Source organism: Pantherophis guttatus, chromosome 18 (genome assembly GCF_059756535.1).
Source record: "Pantherophis guttatus breed Tessera chromosome 18, ASM5975653v1, whole genome shotgun sequence".
Lineage (NCBI taxonomy): Eukaryota > Metazoa > Chordata > Lepidosauria > Squamata > Colubridae > Pantherophis > Pantherophis guttatus.
The window spans coordinates 15,024,506-15,049,761 of record NC_142080.1 but is presented as its reverse complement, the minus strand read 5'-3'; the positions used below and the strand labels follow the sequence as shown (position 1 = coordinate 15,049,761).

General features: G+C 47.4%; 1 protein-coding gene and 1 long non-coding RNA gene across 6 annotated transcripts; one reads left to right on the top strand and one right to left on the bottom strand.

Moving 5' to 3' along the window:
- The first annotated feature begins 831 nt into the window (after nucleotides 1-831).
- LOC148111639 (uncharacterized) lies at nucleotides 832-6,874 on the top strand. Its single transcript, XR_015730433.1, has 3 exons — nucleotides 832-965; nucleotides 3,580-3,881; nucleotides 5,767-6,874. It is a non-coding gene; the product is annotated as an uncharacterized LOC148111639 (long non-coding RNA).
- On the bottom strand, nucleotides 898-25,256 carry DEDD (death effector domain containing). 5 transcript variants are annotated; one of them, XM_087881159.1, is made up of 7 exons: nucleotides 25,046-25,145; nucleotides 22,689-22,922; nucleotides 20,020-21,427; nucleotides 17,975-18,381; nucleotides 11,533-11,640; nucleotides 6,044-6,190; nucleotides 898-4,066 (listed from the first exon to the last, which is right to left on the bottom strand). In XM_087881159.1, the coding sequence occupies exons 4-7, from the start codon at nucleotides 18,336-18,338 to the stop codon at nucleotides 3,690-3,692; spliced, it is 996 nt and encodes a 331-aa protein (XP_087737285.1). In that variant the 5' UTR covers nucleotides 18,339-18,381; nucleotides 20,020-21,427; nucleotides 22,689-22,922; nucleotides 25,046-25,145; the 3' UTR covers nucleotides 898-3,689. The 5 variants fall into 5 exon arrangements, with proteins under 5 accessions (XP_087737285.1, XP_034282203.2, XP_034282206.1 ...); XM_034426312.3 differs by lacking the exon at nucleotides 20,020-21,427 and having other exon boundaries at nucleotides 25,046-25,235; XM_034426315.3 differs by lacking the exons at nucleotides 20,020-21,427; nucleotides 25,046-25,145 and adding an exon at nucleotides 23,340-23,442.

Genomic DNA, 25,256 nt, shown 5'->3' with positions numbered 1-25,256 from the left:
GCAACTTTACGACTTATGGACTTAAACTCCCAGAATTCCTCACTCTGCAACTTTATGACTTATGGACTTACACTCCCAGAATTCTTCACTCTGCAACTTTACGACTTATGGGCTTAAACTCCCAGAATTCCTCACTCTGCTACTTTACGACTTGTGGACTACAACTCAGGGGTGAAATGCTCCCAGTTCGGACCAGATCGCCCGATCCAGTAGCGATGGAGGCGGGTGGTTCAGAGAACCGGTAGCAAAAATCTCTGTGCTCCCCCCATCCCTATGCCCAGCTGAGCCGCACGATCATCAGAGGCTGTTTTTTTTACTTTTAAAAGCATTTTTTCTACAACCTCTTCGGCCGAAAAAATGCTTTTAAAGGTAAAAGAAAAGCCTTTGATGATCGCGCAGCTCAGCTGGGATCGTCAGAGGCTTTTAAAAGCATTTTTTCTACAACCTCTTCAGCCGAAGAGGTTGTAGAAAAACTGCTTTTAAAAGTAAAAAAAAAAAAGTTGGCCACGCCCACCCAGTCAATTACCCCCCTACCAAGCCACGCCCACAGAACATTTGTAGTAACAAATTTTAGATTTCACCCCTGCTATAACTCCCAGAATTCTTCACTCTGCAACTTTATGACTTATGGACTTCAACTCGCAGAATTCTGGGATTTGAAGTCCATAAGTTGTAAAGTTGCAGAGGGAGGAATTTTGGGAGTTGTAGTCCACAAGTCATGAAGTGGTCAAGGTTGGAGACCCCTCACCCACCTATGCTTTGAGGAGGAAACACTTATTTCTTCTTGTCAAAAATCTTTTCCAGGGCATCAACTGACTTACACGGACTCTGAGAAAACTTTGGTTGGTTGGCACATACTCTTCCAGGGAGCCACCGACCCCAACAGCTGCACCGAACAAAGGCAGAAGATTTTTTTTATTATCATCATCATCATCATCATTTCAGGAAAAAAAAAAAACCCAAAGGTACATTAGGGAACATGCCCAGTCACACTGGCATTTCCTTAAAAAAAAATAATAATAAGTCACCGATTTTACACAAATTTGTGCCAGGATTATCATGAAACAACAAGGATTTGCAATGATTAGACTTTTGTGTACTTTGCGAGGCAGCCGGAGGAAAACAGAAAAAGCCTCCGAAGTCCGACTGGACCATTTTAAGCCAAGCAAAGGGTCACTTGCTCTGTTTTCCCAGGTTTTGGCGCCAGTTTATGCAGCCAATGGAGTCAGGGGTCATAACTTTTCCTGGACTCGCTTTGGACAAGAAGCGGATTGTTATAGGGGAAAAAAATGGGGGCAAAATTGAGAAGAGTTGCCCTGCGTTTAGATTTAGAAAAACTCACGGAAGCAGATACCACAAAAAACGGCCTGTGCAATTTTAAGGTTGGCAACTGTGCAATTTTGGAAAGAAGAGGCGTCCGCTTGGTTGGGTCACACGAAGGCATCGCATTTGGCTCTTCTGTGCACAAAGCAGGAGGGGCCTTCGCTTCCGAATCAAATCCGAAGCGCCGTTACAAACCTTTGTGAAAAAAGCCGTTTCCGGCAAATGCAGAGAAGCCAAGAGGCAAATCGTTAACACAAACTCGTAAGCGATTGAAGGTCTGGGTGAATTAAATGGCCTCTCTCTCTGCTCTGCAGGATGGGAAACCCACTTTTTCCCTGTCCGTTCCCTCCCCGTGAAATGCTCAAGGGCCACCTGAGTTTATGGCTGGATAAACTGGACGCTTGCTGGGCGGCTCCCAGTTCCTTCCCTAGCCAGAAGGTGTCAAAAGCGGCCCCTCCGCCCTCTTGAAGAAGTCAGCCAAGGGGGTCTTACTGGGAAAAGGGAGGCAGGTAGGGGGCTTGGCTGCTGCTTGCCAAAGCTTTCGCATGATTTAAGGGGGCCAAACGGAAATGACACATGGCAAGTGTGAGCACCCGATAGAAAGAAATCCAGCATGAACCAAAGAACCGATTCCTTCCTCCCAGGTTGTTCTATTTTCCCAACTGATGGAGCCCCAGCATATCCCCAGCCTCCCTGCAGCTGATAGGGAAAAGAGAGACAGGCCTGGAGGGTGGGGGGGGGGGGATAAGAGACCCCTTGCCAAGGCCTGTGGGGCTACCAAAAACGTAACCCCCACAGCTGACTACCTGGCCGTCTCCCCAAAGAAAGCGAAAATTTAGATGTAACCAGCGCTCAGCACCATGGGAAGCAAGGGCTGGTGTATGTCTGTCCCCACTCCAAGCGTCTTCCGAGCTATTTGGTTTTGCCCCACTGGTGGGGAAGTCAAGATGGGGTGGGGGGAGAAACCACCGGAGAAACAGACCAGTCAGCTAAACCAGGGATCTTCAACCTTGGTAACTTTAAGACTTGTGGACTTCAACTCCTAGAATTGCTCAGCCAGCAGCTGGCTGAGGAATTCTGGGAGTTGAAGTCCACAAGGCTTAACAGTTACCAAAGTTGAAGACCGCTGAGCTAAACCAACAGGATCCCACAAAAGTTGGGCCCGGCCACACAGGGGTGTTCCTCCCTCCTAAGCTCGGCCCCCTCTTCTTCTCTAGCTGGCAGAGGTCTTCCTTTCCATCCCAGGTGGGCAGCTGTCCTCGGAGGTTGCCTGGCTGAGGAGGGAAGGCCCTTCTCGTTCATCTCTGGAGGCCGCAGAGTGAGAGGAAAAGGCACAGGCGGGATGGAGGGCAGGGAGGGCAGAGCCAAGAGAGGGTCTCGGAGGAGCTCCTTAGCCAGAGGGGGGTCCCCGATCTCAGGGCTCTCCAACCGTGGCGACTTTAAGGTTGGGGAATCCTGGGAGTTGAAGTCCGCTCGTCTTAAAAGCTGCCAAGGTTGGAGAGCCCCGTCCTATTTGACCCACAAGGAAATCTCCCACCCCACCGAAGTGGGGTTCAGAGCAGCAGCTGTAGCTCACCCTCGTCTTTGGATCCACATCGCGTGCCCTACCTTGGCTGAGCTTCACATGAGACCCCCTCCATCGAAACACGTTCCCAGCCCTACCCCTTGCCAAACTGTGATTAAATCGGAGCCCCCCTGCTTTAAAACCATTGTTACAGAGGGGAAGCAGCCGAGTGGAAATTAGAAAACAAAAGACCACGGATGGGGAGGCAGAGCCCCCTCCCCTCCCCATGAGCCAAGGCCTCCCTTTCCGTCCCCTTCCCTCGCAGAGAGACAGGAACGGGGACCTAATGACGAGAACAGCTTCTTTAATAGGAAGGGAGGAATTAAGGGCCTGCCTTCGGGGGTTTCGTGTAGAGATCCACTGGGAGGGGGCGACGGCGGGCGAGCGAATCGATGGCAACAATACCGAAACAACAGAAAAGTCGGACAGCACAAGAGGGCAGGCGATAAGAAAAGAACCGCCGAGCACCTTTCGGGGGTCCCCCAATTGCTCAGCGAGCCCAGGAAAAGGGGGCTCCTTCGAGGCAGGGGTGCGAGACAGGCCTCTCCGGCTCCTCGTTTCCAGTTCCCCCCTGGGGGAAGAAGGGGAAAAACAGTGTATCCTCCTACGGAAAAGACTTATTCAGTATCCGTGACCGATTTCGTTCCTCGGAGATATTATCCCCCCCCCCCCTCTCTCTTCTTTTTTTTAAGGAAAATAAAAGAAAGAAAGAAAAATATTCCTCCCAACGAGAGCCTGAGGAAAGGCAGGGAAGGAAGAAAAAGGAGAAAAAAATCCACAATGAATTATCCACCGCCGGGGTTCAAGGGGCCGTCTGCAGCATCAAGTTCCTCAGGAGTTTCTGCCGGCCCACCTCGTAATCCTCTTCGTCCACGTTGACCAGGAGTTTAATGGCCTCGTGGCCCACGGCTTGCTTGAGCGAGTCTGTGATGAAGACGCCCTTCAGGGCCTCCAGCAAGGAGCCGTTGATGTAGTCGCGCCAGAAGGCGTCCAGGTACGTCAGCTCCGAGAACTTGATGTCACAGATGATGGAGCCCAGATCCCGCGACTTCAGGATCGTGTTGGCCTGGCTGAAACGTTCAAACTGGCGCTCCAGGGGGTCCTGCTTGTTGGAGAAGACGTTGCCCTCCAGGGCCGTCTCGTGCTGGCAGTATTCGGCCCGGACTCGGAGGCGGATATCTGCAGGGGGGGGGGGCGGAGACACCGGCAGGAGCGTTAAGTGGCAACCGGGCTGGGAAGAACAGCCTAAAGCGGGACTACAGTCTCCTAATTTCTAGACTCAATTTACAACAGTTTGTTTCAGGGGTGGGGCTGCTGGGGGTTTGCTGGGGTTTGGGAGAAACTTTAGCTAAGATTCTGTGCAGTTTGGAGAACCCCAAAATGCCACTCCTGGCTGGCCCCGCCCATCCCACCCCTCCCAGGAGTCCCGTGGCCTATTTTGGATGCAGTGCTGGGTGCGTGCAGGGGCTCGGGGAGGGGAAAAACGGGCCTACTGGAGGTTTGGGAAGGCCGGAAATGGGCCTGTTTCTGGCCTCCAGAGGGCCTCCAGAGCCTGGGGAGGCTGTTTTCGCCCTCCTGGAGGCTCAAGGAAAGCCTCTGGAGCCCAGGGAGGGCAAAAACACACACACACACGGTCGTGGTGCAGGCTGACTAGGCAACACCCACCATGACCACGCCCACCCAGCAACTGGGCAGAGAACCCCTTGCTAAAATTTTTGAAGCCCACCCCTGGTTTCTTTAGTGACTGCTCAAAGTTACAACAGCACTGAAAAAAATGATTTATGGCCATTTTTCACCCGACACTTGCAGCATCCCCATGATCATGTGATCAAAATTCGGATGCTTAGCAACTGACTTGTATTTATGACGTTTGCAGTGTCTCCCAGCGTCAGGTGATTCCCCTTTGCGACCTTCTTGCAAGCCAAGTCTCAATGGGGAAGCCAGATTCACTTAATAACCATGTTACTTACTTAACAATTTAACAATTGTGGCAAGAAAGGTCATAAACTGGAGCAAAACTCACTTAATAACTGTCTCATTTAGCAATGGAAATTTGGGGCTCCATTGTGGTCGTAAGTCGAGGATTACCTGGTATTGTTTTTATAAATAACTCAGGGCAGTGAACATGTTCCTTCCTCCTATTTTCTGCACAACAACCCTGTGAGGTGGGTTGGGCTGAGAGAGACTGGGCCATGCCTAAAGCAGAACTACAATCTCCCTGTTTTTAGGCCAGCACCTTCACCATTAGACCAAACTAGCTCTCTACTGAAAAATACTTTAATTTAGTCTAGTATGTACTCCATGCTATGAACACAACACCAGCCATCAAATCTTCTCTGTGGTTTTCTCCAGCATTTTATTTTGCTTTCAGAACTGTTGGAGGGAGAGAAGGACTTATTCTCACAATGGAAGAATGGATGGTAAAGTTAATGGAATTAGCAGAGATGGCAAAATTGGCAATTTATTTTATTTGATTTCTAGAACCACCCTTCTCAGCAAATTAGTCTGGGCGGATAATCTCTTTAATTTTGATTAAAGACTTTCTCTAGCTTTGATCTTACTTGAAAAAACCATTTTTTAAAATTTGAAACAGAAAGAAACAAAACTTTTAATTTCAGGAGTTGACGATTAGAAGTGTTTACGATTATGGAACTACTGGCGTACCATCGTTCCCCTTAAAGTAACAGGTTTCTACAGTGGCTATTTGAACCTCACCTGAAGAAAATCAGGAGTCACTCCTATGTTGTCCTTCCTTTTCCTTGTTCGCACTCCTAACCTTCTTTCTTTCCTGCCTTTCTTTTCTCTCTCTCTCACTTTTGCTATTTTCTTCTCTTTTATTTTTTTGCTGAAACTTAATAAAGTCTTTTTTTTTTTTTAAGAGAGAGAATCCTGGAAAGGGAGAGAGGGAAGAAGGGCTCCTCCTGCTTCACGCTGGGTTCCTACACGCTGGGAGGTGTAGCAACAACTTGTTGGCAGCCATGCTTAGCCTTTCCCCATACTGAGCTCTGTCATCTGCAGGGGGTTGGGACTAGAAGACCAGCGGGGTCCTTCCAGCCCCATGATTCTATGCCGTTTTGAGGAAGCTGATGGATCTGGTGGCAAATGGGTGTGCAGCCCTGAGGGTCCCGCGTAAAGTGTGGTTGTCGGGAACCTCACCACAGGTCTGTTTGTCCTTCGGATCCGGCGTGACGGACTTCCTCCTTTTCCGCTGGTTGCTGAGCAGCGCCCTTCCCCGGCCGGACCTCTTGGTGCAGATCTGGGGACCCGAAGAGGAGCAGCAGACCAACGGGTGGTGGGGAGGCACTGTGGGACACACAAACGTCAAAGAGCTTACATAACCACCACATATGATAGTTATGTAAAAAAAGCACAGGAGTATTGGCGGAAGATTGATTTATGGTTGGTGGAAATACTTGGAGACGAAATAGAATATAAATCAGAACTATTCCTATTGGGAATCATAAATGGGAAATACAATAAAGGGGTAACTTACTTAATAAGACATATTATAACAGTAGCAAGAATGAGTTTTGCCCAAAATTGGAAAAATAAGGAAACTCCTCTAGAAGATGAAGTGATGAAAATTTTTTTGACATGTGCGGAAATGGATAGATTAACCTTGGAATTGAAAAATAAAGGCGAGTCAGAATACCACGAGAGATGGAACAAAATGTATCAATGGTTGGAACAGAAAAGAGGGTCGAAAAACAAGAACTGACTAGAATTCATAAAATGGAGAATTAAAGTTATGTAACTACAATAGAATGATAATGGATAAAACAAATGTATAACTAATATAGATAGGAGGAGGATGTCTTTAGATATGTAAATACTGAACAGAAATTGTATATAAGTAATAAGGTATATATGATAATTATTTTTCATTTTAGTATGTATGGCAAAAAGAATGCCAGGACGGTTACACCGTGTCCAATGTTTTAATATGTGTGTAATAAAACTTTATTTAAAAAAACAAACAAAAACAAATGTAAGAGAGTTCAAAGCCAGGCGAGGTTTGCTTTGGGTGACACGGAAATTAAGTTGGATGGTCTGATTTAGCGGTTAAGGTGATATACAGCAGTGGCCAAAATTGTGGAAAACTTGGGAAAAGTGTATTTTTGAGGTTTGATGGATAATAACACTTTTTTTTTTTTTTTTTTTTTTGGAGTTTCAAGATAATCCTATTCCACTGCTGGAATGGCCTGGGAATAGCCCAGACCTTCTTAACCCAATTGAAAATCTATGGAGCCGACTAAAGAAACTTGTTAGTCAGAAGCGACCCAGCAATAAAACCCAGTTAATAGAAGCCATCATTCAATCTTGGTTTCATATTGTAACAGCTGCAGAACTCAAAGACTTGGTTCCCTCCATGGGAAGACGTTGTAAGCCGTCATTCATACTAAAGGTTACCCAACTAAGGATTAACTGACATGGTGATAATTTTTGTATATCTCATTTTTTCTACATGTTTCACTTTTCTTCTTTATATTGTAACTGCTATTCTATTAGCAAATCCTTCATAAAAGTTATTGCATTACATTCTTGATTCAATTATCTTTTCATTGATATATAATTTTATGGCACTACTACTACAAAAAAAGTGGTGTTCTTAGCTAGTTTTAGAAAATACACTTTTCCCAAAAGGTTCCCACAATTCTGGCCACTACTGTAGAGGAGAGACAGACTGGGAGAGGATGAGTTCTAGTTCTCCCAAAGGCATGGAAGAGGTCGGGTGACTTGGGGCCAGGCTTTATAGTATAGTCATTCCTGTTAGCCCTGTGAGGTAGTCCAGAGTATAGTCCAGTGTAGTTCAGGAGTATAGCACTAAGTTTCTCAACCTTGTTCAACTTTAAGGTGGGTGGACTTCAACTTCCAGAATTTGCTTTGCTGGCTGGGGAATTCTGGGAGTTGAAGTCCACCTATCCTAAAATTGCTAAGGTTAAGAAACACCGCATTATATTAACAGAATTTTGCAAGACTGAAAAGCCCTCTTTTCCTTTCCTTTTACTCTTTGGAAAACCAAGTTAGGTCTCTTCCAAAACAATCCCCACACCCCCTTAATTTTATGGGCTGAAATACCCTTACATGCCGGTTTTCCAAGCTGAGCCTTCCCGGGCCATTCTCACATACCATTGCAATGGTTTTTCTGCCCAGGTGTCTTGGACACTGTTTTTTTTTTTTTTTAAAGGGGCACTAAAAAAAATTTGCATGTATTTCCTACCTAAAAAAAATGACAAGAAGGCAGTTTGGCAAATATACTGCTGAAAGCTGGCAATGTAGAACATACCGTTAGAATCATAGGGCTGAAGGGACCCTGGAGGTCTTCTAGTCCAACCCCCTGCTCAAGCAGGATGATTCAGGGCTTGCGGTTGCGTTTTATGGGTTTCGTAATCTGGCTTCTTTTTTTATTATTGTGGTCGTGAGCTGCCCAGGATTCTGTTTTATGGTATGTCCGTACAAATCCTTTAGTTAAATAAATAAGACCACACAACCCTTTGTGAAGGACTGCTTGTCCTAGCAACAGTTAATGCACCAGAGAAGACCAAGTTCAGGATTTGGGAATGACTTCGATCGGAACAACAGGTTACCCACAATAATCTAAAACTAGCCAGGTTCATCACGTTTGTAAAAGGGGATGCACGGTTTATTGCTGATGTGGGTGAAATCAACAAGAAAGACACCCAGGTTGACAGTGCCCGTTCACTGAGACCAGCACTCTTAAGAGCACTGCTTCTCAAACCTGGTTAAATCGTTGCAGGGGACTCCAGGAACTGCCCCCCCAAAAAAGAAAGGTGCATGCGGGGGGGGGGAGGGAGGCTTATCAGATAGAAATCCCTACGCAAATTTCAGCCATGCTGTTCTCGTCTGTATCACCCACCAAAGTAAAATAAAGAGTAAAAGTAAAATAAAAGAACCAAATCAAAATTGGTCACCTGAGAACAATCTAAGTCATAACAAACATGGGAGAAGCCGCTTTCAACAACCAACTTCACCCAATTTTTTATTTATTTATTAAAGTTTTATGCCACTCGTGCCTCCTTACAAGGTGATCTCGTTTGGCTTAGAAGTTATAAAAGAAGCAACAAAAAAATCGATTAAAATTAAAACAAGCAAAGAAGAAAATAGATTAAGGCTAAAACAACGGAGTTAAAATACTATGAAGAACCATTCTAAAGCAAAACCAAGAGGGCTGAGAGCCGGATGGGATGGAGGGTGGGGGGGTCTTCTTACCCCATCGGCCACCTTCAGTGGTGAGCAAACACCTCCCCCCCCCCCCCCCCGGAGCCCCATTTTTCAGCCACTATCACTGGAACACAGAACTAATGATTCCCAGAAACCTTCAACAACATTTTCTTCAAATGGGAGGTTTTGCATCCAGGAATCCACAGATTTAAAAAAGTGACAGACGCAGGCACCTACTGCAGAGTCTGTCCCAATGTGGACCAGGTGTACTCAGGAGGAGCCAGGATTTTATTTCCTAAATAAAGGTGAAGGCTTCCCTGTCCAGTTGGGTCCGACTCTCAGGCGTGGTGGTCATATCTGTTTCTTGGCCGAGGGGGCCAATGTTTAAAGACAAATTTCCATGGCCAGCATGGCTATACGCCAAAGGCACATGGAACGCTGTTACCCTCCCACTGAAGTGGTACCTGTTGATCTGCTCGCATTTGCTTGCTTTCAAACAGCTAGGTGGGCAGGAGCTGAGGCGAGGACAGGAACTCACCCCATTGTGCAGTGCTTGGGCCTCCGTGGCACACAACGGGGTGAGCCAGCTGGCAAGCTGGCATCGTTAACCATTGAATAGTTACCTAGAAATTGGGTTGGGGTTGCAAATGGATGCGGGTCTCCTTCTTGGAGACTGTAGTGCCTGGTTGGGAGGTCCTGTTTGCGTCCACAATTTAACACACATACGCCATAACAATCTCCCCTGTTCTCCCCTGTTCAGTCACCTTATTCCTTCATCCTGTCTCTCTCCAATTTTGTTCCTTCCCATTTCCTTTCCTCCCCTTCCCAATTCTCCTCTCTCTCTCTCTCTCTCGTTTCTGCTGAAAGGAAAGGAATATTTTGCTTGAGTTTCCCTGCAAGTGTTTTCCTGCCCATGACAGAACAAGTGGCAATCAGAGTTTCCTCTAAGTCCTATTAATAGACAGAGACAAGGAAACAGACCACCTGGATGGCATCTTCCCACAAAATGGATGCCCAGGTAACTTTATCAACCTAAAGGATGACACTGCCACACATCAGAAACCTCTCAAACACAACTGATTACTATAACCACAGGACAAACCAATTAAAGACCCCCTCCCATTTATTAAATAATAAATATAATAATAATTTTATTGTCATTGTACGTGTATACACAGTATACCCAATCAACGAAATTCACTTAACACCCAAAGACCGGGTCCAACACACAACAATCCCCCATAACAATACTGCAAATTAATGTCCTAGATTTTGTATTATGGAGATTAAGGAGCTCAAGAGGCAATGGAACTTTGGCTTTAGGGCTCGACACTGAAAGCCTCACTTTCCTATTCAAGATCTTCAAAAAACTTCAACCTCCGTAAGAACCAGAACATACAAATATAGGCAGACACCCCAAAATTTAACTAGAGGCGAGTCCCCAATTTACAACCATTCGTTTAATGGCTATATAAACCAAACACCTATGGGAGACAATATTGTCTATTGTCACCATAGACAATAACAATAAGAGTTGGAAGGGACCTTGGAGGTCTTCTAGTCCAACTCCTTGCTCGAAGAGGAGAACCTATACTACCATTTCAGATAAGTGGTTGTCCAAATGTCTTCTAAAAAGCCTCCAGTGTTGGAGCATCCACAACTTCTGGTGGCAAGCTGTTCCACTGGTTAATTGTCCTCCCTGTTAGGAAGTTTCTCCTAAATTCCAGGTTGCTTCTCTCCTTGATTAGTGTCCATCCGTTACTTCTTGTCCTGCCTTCTGGTGCTTTGGAAAATAGCTTGACCCTCTCTTCTTTGTGGCAGCTTCTCAGGTACTGGAATGCTGCTATCAAGTCACCCCTAACTCTTCTTTTCTCTAGATTGGCCAAAACTAATTCCTGCAGCCCAGTAGTGAAATCCATTTTTTTTACTACCGGTCCTGTGGGCGTAGCTTGGTGGGTGTGGCAGGGGAAGGATATTGCAAAACCCACATTCCCTCCCCACTCCTGGGGAAAGATACTGCAAAATCCCCATTCCCTCCCCACTCCTGGGGGAAGGATACTGCAAAATCTCCATTCCTACCCCACTCTGGGGGAAGGATACTGCAAAATCTCCATTCCTACCCCACTCTGGGGCCAGCCAGAGATGGCATTTGCCGGTTCTCCGAACTGCTCAAAATTTCCGCTACCGGTTCTCCAGAACCTGTCAGAACCTGCTGGATTTCACCCCTGCTGCAGCTGTTCATCTTATGTTTTAGCCTCCAGCCCCCTAATCATCTTTGCTGCTCTTCTCTGCACTCTTTTTAGAATCTCCACATCTTTTTTTTTCTTATTGTGGTGACCAAGTCTGGTCTCACCACTGCAAGAGGTGACCTTTTAAGCCAAGATGTACAAACCAAAGCGTACAAACATTTCAGCATCCAGAGATGCAGCTTTGGAAGGTGGGGACACGTATGAAAATCTCACCAGATTTGTGTTGGTGCAGAGGGACATGCTCCGTATTGCTATGAGCTCGGGGTGTCACATAGCGGATCGAAGTCTCTTCGAGATACTTATCTACAAGGTCCGGACATACTGAAGAGGGAGAAAGGAAAAAACAACGTGTGAAAGACAAACTGTCAACAATATAAAAATATAATTTGAAACACAGGTAGTCCTCCACTTACGACAATTGAGCCCAACATTTCTGTTGCTAAGTGAGACAGTCCTTAAGTGAGTTTTGCCCCATTTTACAACCTTCCTTGACAAAGTTGTTAAGTGAATCACTGCAATTGATAAAGTGGGTAAACTGGTTGTTAAGCGAGTCGGGCTTCCCCATTGGCTTTGCTTGTTAGAAGGTCACAAAAGCGTGAGGCCGGGACACTGCAACCGTCATAAATGTGAACCAGTTGCCGAGCATCTGAATGTAACTCAGGTGACCATGGAGGATGCTGCAACGGTTGTTAAGTGTGAAAAATGGTCATAAGTCACTTTTTTTCAGGGCCATTGCAACTTTGAATGGTCAGTAAATGAACCATTGTAAATCGAGGACTACCTGTATACCTAGAAGCTTTAATGTGGATGCCTTCTGGGAATGCCAATAGGAAGTTTCTACCCCAGAAGAGGAAGAGAAGTGAGTTTTAAATTACACTTCTTTTTTTTAAAAAAAAAGATCAGATGCAGAATTTTTCATTATATTCAAGCTTTAAACTGCAAAAACAGAGTAAATAAATGTCTATTAAGCAGAACCAGGGCTGAGAAAACACTTCCAGCCATGCAGATAAACCTGGGATGAAGCCAGGGCCGGATTTTCCTATAGGCTAACTAGGCTTCAGCCTAGGGCCTCAAGATCAAGAGGGGCCTACACAGTGGTGGGATTCTGGGGGTTCTAGGGTGTTCGGCCAAACCCTTTGTTAAATTGCTGGCTCGCCCGCCCCTCGACTCCCACCCGCGCGGCGCCAGCCTACCGTAGCAAGGGGTGGGCAATTGTGGCTCTTTTACAACCTGTGGCCTTCAACTCCCAGAATTCCTGAGACAGCCAAGCTGTCACAATTGCCCACCCCTTCCCTAGCCTGAGTTCCGCTGCCTGGGATCCACATGGGCTGCCACGTGGTTCCCCACCGGCTCCGGACGCAAGAGAGTAGGATGGAGAAAGCAGCTTCCACGCCTTCACTCACCCTCACTCTCTGCTCTGTTGGATCGCCGGCCGTTTGCTTACCCCGCCCACTCCCCATCTATTGCTGCCTCCGATGGCTAGAGGGAAAAAAAAACTTCAAATTCTTGCCGCGGGGCTTCAAAGGGCCGCCCTAGAGCCAGTGGTGCAGCTGAACCCTTTGTTAAATTGCTGGCTTGCCCCGCCCCTCCGCACCACTATTTATTGCCAATAAATAGTGGTGGGCGAGGGGCGGGGGAGCCAGCAATTTAACAAAGGGTTCGGTGCTTTTTTTTGTAATTTTATTGGCCCATGGAGCTTCAGCATAGGCTAATTGGCCTCCCGGCTCTTTGCTTCCTTGCAAAGAGTGCTGATTTTTTTCCCCCTAGCTATGCTGAGAAACGAAACTGAAACTGCTTTGCTGTTGCTGCAAGGTTGGAAAATTAGGCAGGCAGAATTCTTTTCTTTTTCCTCACCAAAAAAGGTAGGTGCAAACAATGGGAAATTTAGGGAAAAAGAGGAGAGTTCAGGATTTTAAAACACAAAAGAAAAAAAGCTCTATTTAACTAGGGAATTGTGATAATTGAGATACTATTAATTGTATATTGTGTTGAAAGCAGAAATGGTTAAGTTGTGGTTTGGAGGAATGTATGGGGGAAATTATTTGGTTTATTATTATTAGTAAATATAATTAATGGATTTGTAAGAAATTGGATTGCATGGAAATAATTGGAATATTCATGTTCATATTGATTAATATACAAAAAAGGTAGTTATATAACTAATTGATTTATATTAAAATGTTGAATTTATATTAAACAACTAATATTACATAATTAACCAATGTGAGGATGGATATAAAAATAGATGACAATGGGAAGGAGTATAATATAGAATAGAAGGGAAAAATTGAATTTGATTAAGATTAGAGATGAGGATGAAGGGTAATATTGGTTTTTTACAAAAATAGATGAGGAATAAATACGGCAAAAAGGAAATATAGAAATTGTAAATTTAATTGAAATGACTAAACACTGTTTAAATTTGTGAACCGGGCAAATACTCTGTTCAAAGAAAATACATTGTATGTTTGTATGTGTGTTTCTAATTATTGTTATTTATTCATAATTGTTCTCTTTTATTCTTTAAAGTTTAACAATTCATTCTTTAATATCTTTATATTTGTTTGGGGTTGGCTTTCTTCCCTTTCATCTTTTTTATTGTACAGCAATCTTTCTCCTCAAACCTACCACCTCTCTCTTTTCTTTCCTTCTTACTTTCTCTTCCTCCCCCTCTTCTTCTCCTCCCTACTTCCTCTTCCTTTCTCCTTCTCCTCCTCTCTTCCTCCCTCTCTTATCCTCCCTCCTACTTTAATTTCCCTTCCCTTCCTTCATCCCTCTCTATTGCTGTAGAAAAGATGACTTTTTTCAGCCCTCTGGTTAGTCCTTTTGTGCATATGGACTACTCAGAGGGCTGAAAAAGTTATTTTTGACTGGTCCTCGCACTTTTGACCAGTCCTCGAACTTACGACTGTCCTCACATTTTACGTTTTTGCCCTATCTTGTCACCATGGTGAAGAGAAGCAGTTGTGAAATGAGTGACATGGTTGTTAAGAAAGCTGCATAGGCATAAATGTGAGGATGGTCATAAGTGTGAGGACCGGTCAAAAGTGCGAGGCCCAGTCAGAAATGACTTTTTTCAGCCCTCTGAAAAAAGTCTATGCACATAGCCACGCCCACCCGGTCACATGACGAGCTACCCACGCCTAGTCACGTGACCAGCTAGCCACACCCACCCAGTCACATGATTGCCAAGCCACACCAACTAAGCCACGCCCACAGAACCTGTTGTTAAATAATTGAATCCCACCACTGGTGAAAGGGCCTCATAAGTGGAATAGCCGAGGGCCTCTTTTCATCTAAATCCGGCCCTGGATGAAGCAATAGATCAGGGGTCTCCAACTCTGCCCACTTTAAGACTTGTGGACTTCAACTCCCAGAATCCCTCAGCCAGCTTTGTCTGAGACCCCTGCTTTGCTGGCTGAGGAACTCTGGGAGTTGAAGTCTACAAGTCTTAAAGTGGCCAAGGTTGGAGACCCCTGCAATAGACCAAACTTCACAGGATTGGGTTATTTTTTTTTTAAGTTTCTTAAAAGCAGTGGGGTGGAATTCAGCTGAAGGATCAGATGGGTGAGTAAGTTGTCTAACACAGTGAAATAACGCAAAAATGTCACTGCACAAGTTGCCCGACGCCTTTTGGGTGGCTACACATGGCCATTTGTCTGCTTGGCAAACCTGCAAGAAATCTCCATGAATGGCTCAGTGCAACGGTTCCCAACCTGGGCCACTTTAACTTCTCTGGACTTCAACTCCCAGAATTCCCCAGCCAGCTTGGTCAATGCTGCACAGGTAGCCCTCGAGTTACAACTATTACTTTAGCAATGGTTGCAATTCAAAACTTATAACGGCACAGAAAAAAGTTACTTACAACTGGTCCTTGCATTGTGACCGTCGCAACGTCCTCATAGTTACATAATCAAAATACGGGGAGTTGGCAGCCAGCATGTATTTAGGATGGTTACAGAGTTCAAAGGTCATGTGATTGACCATCCCAGTCAGCTTCCACAAGCAAAGCCCAAGGGGAGAGGCAGATCCGCTTAATGACCACGAGTCACCTAACAGCTTCAGGCATTCACTTAACAACCATGCCGCAGGGGTCGGTTCTCTCGCCCCTTCTGTTCAACATTTATGTGAAGCCGCTGGATGAGATCATCCGTGGCTTTGGGGTGGAGTTCCATCAGTATGCTGACGATACTCAGCTGTACATCTCCACCCCAGGCCATCCCAACGATGCCCTTGAAGTGATGTCCCAGTGCCTGGAGGCCGTGCGGATCTGGATGGGGAGAAACAGGCTTCGACTCAAACCCTTCCAAGACCGAGTGGCTGTGGCTTCCGGCGTCCCGATATAGCCAGCTGGTGCCATCGCTGGCTATTGGGGGCGAGTCATTGGCCCCCATGGACAGGACTTGCAACTTGGGTGTCCTCCTGGATGCACGGCTGTCTTTAGAAGAGCATGTGACGGCCGTGGCCAGGGGGATTTTTATCAGGTTCGCCTGATTCGCCAGTTGCGTCCCTTTCTGGATCGGGACTCCTTACGCACAGTCACTCAGGCACTCGTCACTTCCCGCCTGGACTATTGTAATGCTCTCTACATGGAGCTCCCCTTGAGGAGCACCCGGAGGCTCCAACTGGTGCAGAATGTGGCCGCGCGGAGGATTATGGGAGCGAGGGGGCCATAATCTCCTGCGTGAGCTGCATTGGCTTCCAGTGGTCTTCCGAGTGCACTTCAAGGTGTTGGTTACCACCTTTAAAGCGCTCCATGGCATAGGACCTGGGTATTTGCAGGACCGCCTTCTGCCACCGATAGCCTCCCACCGACCAGTACGCTCCCACAGAGAGGGACTCCTCAGGGTGCGTCAGCCAGGCAATTTTGGCTGGCGACCCCAGGGGGAGGGCCTTCTCTGTGGCAGCTCCTGCCCTCTGGAACGATTTGCCCCTGGAGATATGAAGGATATCGGATCTCCGGGTCTTTCGCTGTGCCCTAAAAACTTTTCTTTTCCATCAAGCAGGGCTTGCGTGAACCCCCCCCCTTTTTTTTAGCCTTTTAAATTGTCAATGGGTTTTAGTTTGAATGCTTAAATTTTGGCCAAAGTCATATAATTCTTTTAAAAATTTTAAATTTTGCATTGGTATGTGTTTTAGTTCTGGCTGTGCACCGCCCTGAGTCCACTAGGAAAAGGGCGGGATTCAAATTGAATAAAATAAATAAACAAATAAATAAACAAATAAATAAATAAATAAATAGTTCACCAAATCAGGTGAGCGACTCACTTAAGAGCCGTCCTGTTTCCGTTCCCAATTGTAGTCGTAAATGGAGGACTCCCTGCAGACATCCACAAACGAACAGAGCTGCTTTTAACACCAGGGGTGTCAAACTCGATTTCACTGAGGGCCGCATCAGCATTATGGTTGCCCTCAAAGGGCCAGTTGCATGTAACTGAGCCGTGGTGGCACAGTGGTTAGAATGCAGTACTGCAGGCTACTTCTGCTGACTGCCGGCTGCCAGCAGTCTGGCAGTTCGAATCTCACCAGGCTCCAGGTTGACTCAGCCTTCCATCCTTCCATCCAAGCTGGGTAAAATGAGGACCCGGGTTGTTGGGGGCAAGAGGCTGACTCTGAAAACTGTTTGGAGAGGGCTGGAAAGCACCTTCCTTCCTTCCTTCCATCATTCATCCATCCATCCTGTTTCCTTCCTTTTCATTTCCTTCCTTCCACCCTTCCTTCCTTTCCTTCCTTGTTCCTTCCTTCACAGTGATTAGAATGCTGGATTGCAAGCTGACTGCCGACTGCCAGAGGTTCAATTCTCAAGGCTGACTCAGCCTTCCATCCTTTCCGAGGTGGGTAAAATGAGGACTCAGATTGCTGGGGGCAAGAGGCTGACTCTGTAAACCGCTTAAAGAGGGCTGTAAAAGAACTGTGAAGCGGTGGGTAAGTCTAAGGGCTGTTGCTATTGCAAGAGAGGGGCTGCCCTTGAGGACCCTCTGGAAGCTTCAGTTGGTCTAAAGCGAAGTAGCAGAGTTAAAGACATCCCTTGTTACACCCATGTAATATCTCTGCTCTGTGAGAGGGCTGTAAAAGCACCGTGAAGCGGTAGATAAGTCTAAGGGCTATTGCTATTGCTATATTAGCTCAGGTTTCTTGATTAGTTTTGACCCAGGCCTGCCGTGTGCCAGACTCCCGTCTTGCGTTTCTTCCCATCTTTGGGGAAAAGTCTGCAAGGCGAGCGGCTACTTGAAAGAAAGTGCCGCAGAGACAAAAGAGGAGGAGGAGGGAAAGGCGGCGAGGCAGGGAGGGGCGAGAACTGAAGAAGCCCACGTCCTGAGTGCCTTCTGTCCTTTCACTTTCCTTCTCTCACCAGTCATTGGCTCTCAGGCGGAGGGCGCTTGAGCCATGCCTGCCCCCCCAAACCCTCCCCCCTGAGGTTACGGCTCCATGCATTAGAGTGGCTCCCAGTGCTCATCCTCTCCTGGCGCTGCTGCCACTGAGAAGTCCCCCAAAGAAGTGAGGAGGTAATTACTCAATCACTTCCTCCTACTTGACTGCTTGCGGACCAGATCTAAACACACCACGGGCCGGATCTGGCTCGCGGGGCTTGTGTTCGACATGTCTGGTCTACACGCACACCCACCCTTAGAAAGCCAAGCAGGAGGCGACCTACCAGCCTTCCTCCTCTTCAACGTGATGTAGGGCAACAGGTCGTGGCGGGTGATGATCCGCAACAGCTGCAGCACCTGGCGGAAGTTGGTTTCGTCGCAGCGGCCCTGACGCTCCAGCGCCAGGAGGAAGTCCCGCCCGCTGCGGATCATGCCCCGTTCATAGTCATCGATGACATCCACGAAGAGGAAAGACAGCACTCGGACGTCGCGGTGAGTCAGGTGGGTGCCCACGATGTCAAACATGCGGTGCAGGCTGTAGAGGCCGTGCTCCTGGTCCCCCTCCTCCTCCGGCCAGGCTTGCTGGTGGCTCCGTTTCAAGGTCGCCATCTTGAGCGACTGCGAGAACCGGCCTCGGCCGCCCAGCATCCAGGGGAACTGAGGGGATGGCGGGTTTCCTTCACCTGGGGCACTGGAAGAGAGGAAAGCAAGTTCGGATCAGAGCCACGGGCCCCTGGTAGCACCTTAGGCTGCAATTCGGGCTGAACAGGGGTAAGAAGAGCCAACTGGCTGCCCTGAATTGTTTTGCGTAATAGTGACTTAATCTGTGGGGTCCTTGGTGCCCTCTGAGCTTGGTAAGCCAAGCAGACGTTTCATGGCCCAACCAGGTAATATCATCAGAACTAGAAGGGAGGGGGGTTTGCAGAGAGGAGGAGGAGGACGACTGTGGGGTCCTTGGGGCTCTCTGAGCTTGGTGGCTTTCTTGCAGATGCTTCATGATCCAACTAGGTAATATCGTCAGAACTAGAAGGGAGGGGGGTTTGCAGAGAGAGAGACAGACAGACAAAGGGAGAGTGAGAGATAAGAGAGACAGAGAGACAGACAGAGTCAAACAGTGAGAGACAGAGAGACAGAGTGGGGAGGAGGGCTGTGGGGTCCTTGGTGCTCTCTAAGCCTGGTGGTTTTCTTGCAGATGTTTCATGACACAACTAGGTAGTGCTAGAAGCGCGTGGGGTTTGTGAGGAGGAGGAAGATGAGGTCCTTGGGGCTCTCTGAGCACGGTTGCTTCCTTGCAGACATCTGAACAGACCTGCAGAGACCCCTCCCCCCAAAAGGACAGCTTCGTTGCCAGAACCAACGGCAATCCAACCCACCAGCATTTCAACGGACAAGAACAACTGGAGCAAAGTGGGCCCGATACCTGATGCCATCACAAAGCCTTCACAGATGGCAGATGGCACTGTCAAAGGCTGCACTCAGGAGCCAATTGGCATGGAGTGCAACTGGCGGATTTCCCTCCACTTCCTCTGAAGCAAGGGACGCCCGTGAACTATTCAGAGTTCTCTCCAGAAGAGGATAATGTGTAGCTCGGGGTTGAAACTGTGGAGTCCTCGGTGGCTAACTGAGCTTGGTGGTTTTCTTCCAGATGTTCTGTGACCCAACTAGGGCAGATGTCTCCAACCTTGGCAACTTTTAAGACTTGTGGACTTCAACTCCCAAAATTCCTCAGGCAGCAAAGCAAAGCTGGCTGAGGAACTCTGGGAGTGAAGCCCACAAGTCTTAAAGTTGCCAAGGTTGGAGGCCCCTAAACCATCAGTGCTAGAAGGGAGCGGAGTTTGCAGAGAGGAGGAGGAGGACTGAGGGGTCCTTGGGGCTCTCTGAGCTTGGTGATTTTCTTGCAGACGTTTCATGACCCAACTAGGAAACATTATCAATGTTAGAAGAGAGGGGAGGTTGGCACTCTGTTTAAGCGCTAATGAAGTTGCCTAGTTTGGCAATGAAATGTGTGCGAGGAAACAAACGCTCAAGGATCCCAGAGTTGTTGTCCTCTGCCTCCTTCTCAAACCCCTCTCCCTTCTAGCACTGATGTTGTTATCTAATTGGGTCATGAAACGTCTGCATGAAAACCGCCCAGCTCAGGGAGCACCAAGGGCCCCACAATTACCTCCTGTCTTCTGTTCCCCGGCCTCGTTTGGGGACGGGGGTTCTAGGACTCTGGGGAAAGCAGGAAGAAAGACCCTCCAAGGCTCTAAGTTGGTAAGGAGAAGGCAGGAAAAGGCCAACCCTAGAAAGTTTTTTGAATGCAATTAAAATACGACTCTTTTATTACCATTTTTCTTGGATCAAGGCCCAACTGACATGCTGAAGAATATTTCTTGGACAGGAACGGCTCTTTTGGTGCCAAAGGCACTTAAGGAGTAAGTTTAAAAATACTTTTGGGGAGGGGGAGGGAGAAGCCAGGAACAGAAAAATAAAGATTTTTGTTCAAAAAAATCTGATTTTTTTTTTTTTAATTGAAAAAATACAAGCAAGAATTCCGGGCCAGGGACCTGCCTGCTTGGTTCAACCATTTCACACACATTTGAATCAGAATAGAGCTGGGAGGGACCTTGCTCAAGGAGGAGACCCCGGGAGCAGATTCCAACAGCACCCTGTGCTGATAAGTTCCCCACATATCAGCCGTATCAGCAAATGCTCCAGGTCGCGTTCCCACAGCCCGTGTGGAGGTCCTTCTCCAGTCTTCCAGACAAGTCACCACATATAAGAGCCATTTGCAAACTCTGGTTTCTCTTCAGATTGTGTAAATATTTCCCCGTTAGTCACACAGTTGTTAAATGAATCTGCCTTGTCAGGAGGTCGCAAAAGGGGATCACATGACCCCAGGAGACTGCAACCATCATAAATATGAGCCAATCACCAAGAGGCCGAATTTTGATCATGTGACCACGGGAATGCTGCAACCGTCGTAACTGTGAAAAATGGTTCTAAGTCACTTTTTTCAGTGCCAAACAGTCACCGGTGAATACAAATAATCCGTCTGTTTCACAAACAAATATGTATTTCATTTTATGAAATGGTTTCATGTTATGGTTTCATTTTAAAAAATAAATGGCCTACACTTTAAAGTTTAAGGCCCTTCACTCCGAGCAAGAGGTAATTATGCCAATTATGCCAATCTGCCTGCAGGATTACTGAGATAATATATCTAAACTCAAAATAGTTCAGTCTTTTTCAAGCAGCCTTCCTACCCACTCTTAACAAGCGTTCCAGATTCACTTCTCTGGCAAGAAAGGACAATGGATCCGACATGTTCGCACACCAAAGAGGAGGCTCCCCTTTTGACACTGTGCATCTTCGCAATTCTTTGAAACGAGGTTTACGGTACGCCTGAGAAAAAGGTGGGTCGTGCAGGGCCATACTGAGAACTGGAGGAAGGACACTTACATGCCAAAAAGTCACAATATTTCTGTGTGGTGAGCTGGCCTTTGAAAACGCCTAGTTTAAAATTCCCTGCAATGAATCGCAGAGGTTTTTCCAATCAATGTCCCTAGTTCACGGAAGGGTCCAAAAACTCTCATTTCACCAAACAGGCCTGTCTTCAAATAAGCAGGGGCTCCCTGAGGTCAGTTGCTTTCTGGCAGATGTTTCCACTGGTTTGCCTTGCCAGTTGTATATAAACAGAGATGAGACCCCATTCCCTTTGAACACTGATGTTACCTAGTTGGGTCATGAAACGCCTGCAAGAAAACAACCGAGATCAGAGAACAGCAAGGACCTCACAATCTTCCTTTTCCTCCTCCACTCCACAAACCCTACTCCCTTCTAGCACTGATGATGTTACCTAGTTGGGTCATGAAATGTCTGCAAGAAAACAACCAAGCTCAGAGAGCATCAAGGACCCCACAGTCCTCCTCATTCTCCCATCACTCTCCTCCCTTCTTCTCCCTTCCTCCTTCCTCCTCCCCTTCTCCTTCACTCTGTAAACCCACTCCCTTCTAATACTGATGAAGTTCCCTAGTTGGATCATGAAATGTCCTCAAGAAAAGAAACAAGCTCAGGGAGCACCAAGTTCTCCTCTTCCTACTCTTACTCCTCCTCTCCACAACTCCCCCTCCCAGTGGTGGAATTCAAATTTTTTTACTACCGCTTCTGTGGGCGTGGCTTGGTAGGTGTGGCAGGAGAAGGATACTGCAAAATCCCCATTCCCACCCCACTCTGGGGCCAGCCAGTGGTGTTTGCCGGTTCTCCGAACTACTCAAAATTTCCGCTACCGGTTCTCCAGAACCTGTCAGAACCTGCTGAATAGCACCCCTGCCCACTCCTTTCCAGCATTGATGAAGCTACCTAACGTGTTTCCCCAAAAATAAGAGCCTGCCTTATATTTTTTTGAACCCTGAAATAAGCACTTGGCCTTATTGCCATGCGCTCAAAAGCCCGATTGGGCTTATTATCAGGGGATGTCTTATTTGGGGGGAAACAGGGTAGTTGGGTCATGAAACGTCTGCAAGAAAACAACCAAGCTCAGAGAGCACCGAGAATCCCCCGTTTAACCCAAATCATTTTCTTCAAATATGCACAAGAAGCTAAAAAGCAAGCCACAAACTGCATTCCACATGTTTCAGTTAAGGTGATCAAGGTGTCATTTTAAAAGTCTCTCTCAAAAGTTCTCAAAGAGATCTCCTGTTAGAGACTTAACTTCTCCACAGCCCTGAAAACTCAATTCGTCTCTAAGGCAGGTCAGTCAACAGGAAGGTAAAGGCAAGCATTGTGCTCTATTTATGTTAATGAATCACTGGTTATGTTATATCAGAGGTCTTCAAACTTGGCAGCTTTAAGACTTGGGGGCTTCGACTCCAGAATTCTCCAGCAAAGCATAGCTGGCTGGAGAATTCTGGGAATTGAAGTTCACAAGTCTTAAAGCTGCCAAGTTTGAAGACCTCTTGTGTTATATAGCAGCCCTTGAGATACTTTAGCTTATGAGAACTATGGCACACTAACCTTATGTCTTTGTTATTCTCTGAGATTCCTGCTTGGCCATGTCTTGCATAAGTGATAGGGCACAAAGGATCAGGTATGAACACACAAATTTTTAAATCATTTTTTAAAGAGAATAGTCCCTGCCCCGGCAAAGAGATTTCATATGTGGCTCTTAATAGTGTAAGATTTCTCCTAGAGTTATATTTCAGTCCATGCCTCACAGCCAAAACAGGTGTCCTCACTCTCTCTTTCATGCTGCAAAAAAGAAAAAATGGTATGAATAAGAGCCCCCAAATTGATCTGCAAACTTCAGTTGAGTTTCTTACCTCCTGGAGTTATAGGAGCTCCACCACAGGAGGTTTTTAAGAAGATATTGGACAGTTGGAATGGATCTCCTGCTTGAGCAGGAGACCTCCGAGGTCCCTTCCAACTCTTTTACTTTGGTATTCTATTCTTTCTTTCCTCTCCCCTGACCACAGGCAAGAGAGTCCCTCTCCCCAGGCTGAATGTAGGCTAAGTTTTTCAGTCACTCAAAAGTAGCTGAAGGGATAATCATAGGGTAAGAATGAAGATAATTGAGGCTACTGTATTTAGAATATGGTAGCGGTTGGCTTATGTATCAGTCTGTAAAGAATATTTCATAAAGGGTATTCAAAAACTTTTCTTGCTTACAGGAGCCTCCTTAATTGTGCAGCTTTTGGGGTCCTTGTTCTCTGAGCTTAGTTGTTTTCTTGCAGACATTTAATGACCCAAGTAGGGAACATCATCAGTGAAGAGAGGGGGGGTTTATCGGGAGGAGGGGGAGGAGGAAGAATTGTGGAGTCCTTGGTGCCGCAACTAACATTAACCAATTAAATAACACAATCAGTGCTAGAAGAGGGGAGGAGGAGGAGGACTGTGGGATCCTTGAACTTGCTTGCTTTGCTGCAGACATTTCATGACCCAACTAGGTAACATCATCAGTGCAAGAGGCTGTGTGTTGACAAAACCCTATTTCCCCTTTCCACAAGATGCCTCTCTAAATGCTGAACTCTTCTTTAAACCCGAAACAATTTCCAATTGATTTAAAACAGAAACCCACTGAAACAAACCTTTCCCAACCACCCAACCAAGAAAACTAGACCTGCAAACGATGGGCCCGGTTGCATTCATCAAGGCAGCTGATCTACCGTTTGATCGGCTAAGAGATCAATGATCTAAAACTGACATTTCCAACCTTGGCCACTTTTAAGACTTGTGGACTTCAATTCTCAGAATTCCCCAGCCAGCACAGAGGAAGTCCTCGATTTACAACCGTTCACTTAGTGGCCATTCAAAGTTACAACGGCCCTGAAAAAAGTGACTTATGACCGTTTTTCACACTTAATGACCACTGGAGCATCCCCCATGGTCACGTGATTAAAATTCAGACGCTCGACAACATGCTTATGACGGTTGCAGTGTCCTGGGGTCACGCGATCCCCTTTTGCGACCCTCTAACCAGCAAAGTCAAGGGGGAAGCTAGATTCACATTAACAACGTTTCTCACTTAACAACTGCAATGACGCATTTAACAACTGTGGCAAGGAAGATCACACAACAGGGTAAAACTCACTTTAACCCTTGTCTGGCTTAACAACGGAAATGTTGAGCTCAACCGTGGCTGTTAAGTCGAGGACTTATCTATCGCTTGAATGGGGGAATCCTGGGAATGAAGTCCCCAAGTTGGAGACCCCTGGCTTAAAATATTGTGATTATTTTCCTCCCTCTCACAGCTTTCCTCCCCTCCCCCAGCAACAAATCCCCTCTGAGAATCCCCAAATTCGGTCCTGCCACCCACCCAGTCCATTTCCTGGCTTTGGGGGTCCAGAGGACTGTCTGGCAAGGCAGACAACTGGTGGAGACCAGGCCTCTTGTGCCCACCGTGACCCAGCAGCCTCTCCCCCCCTCCCCCATTCAGTCTGGCCTGACCCACCTGGAGGGCTCAGAGGCAGGCCTGCGAAGCTCACGCCCCCCGCAATACGCCCCCTCCCCTCCAGCCCCAAAGACCCCCCGAGGTCTTCCTCCACCACCACCACCCCGCAGCCCCTCCCTGGGGAGAGCCGGAGAAGCACCGCCCCGCCCTGCAAGGAAGGGATAACTTCAATATGGGGGAGGGTGGACCTCCCCCTTCCCAATTAGGAATGTGCCAGACCCTTTCCAGCCCCCCTCCCCCCACCCGCAGCAGCTCAAGCCACGGGGGGGGGGGTCCGGCCCTCTCCCCCGCACCCCCCGAGGAATGCCTGCCTGCCCCAGGGCCACGGGGCGGGGCCGGCCCCTCCCTTCCTCGGACGCCCCCTCCCCAATTAGGCCTCTGGCTCCTCCCATTTTCCGACCCCGCCCGCCTCGCCCCCTCTCACTTTCTCCTCAGGGCCGCCGGGGAAGCCATATTGGGCCCAGCCGCTCCGCGCCCCCCCGGTGACGACCCGACCACGGGCGCCGCCGCCGCCGCAGCAACAGGAACATCCGGGCAACCGGCGCCTCCTACCCAGAGAGAGAGAGAGAGAGAGAGAGAGAGAGAGAGAGGCGACATCCGGGCCTCCCTGACCTACCGACCCCGTTCCAACCCGT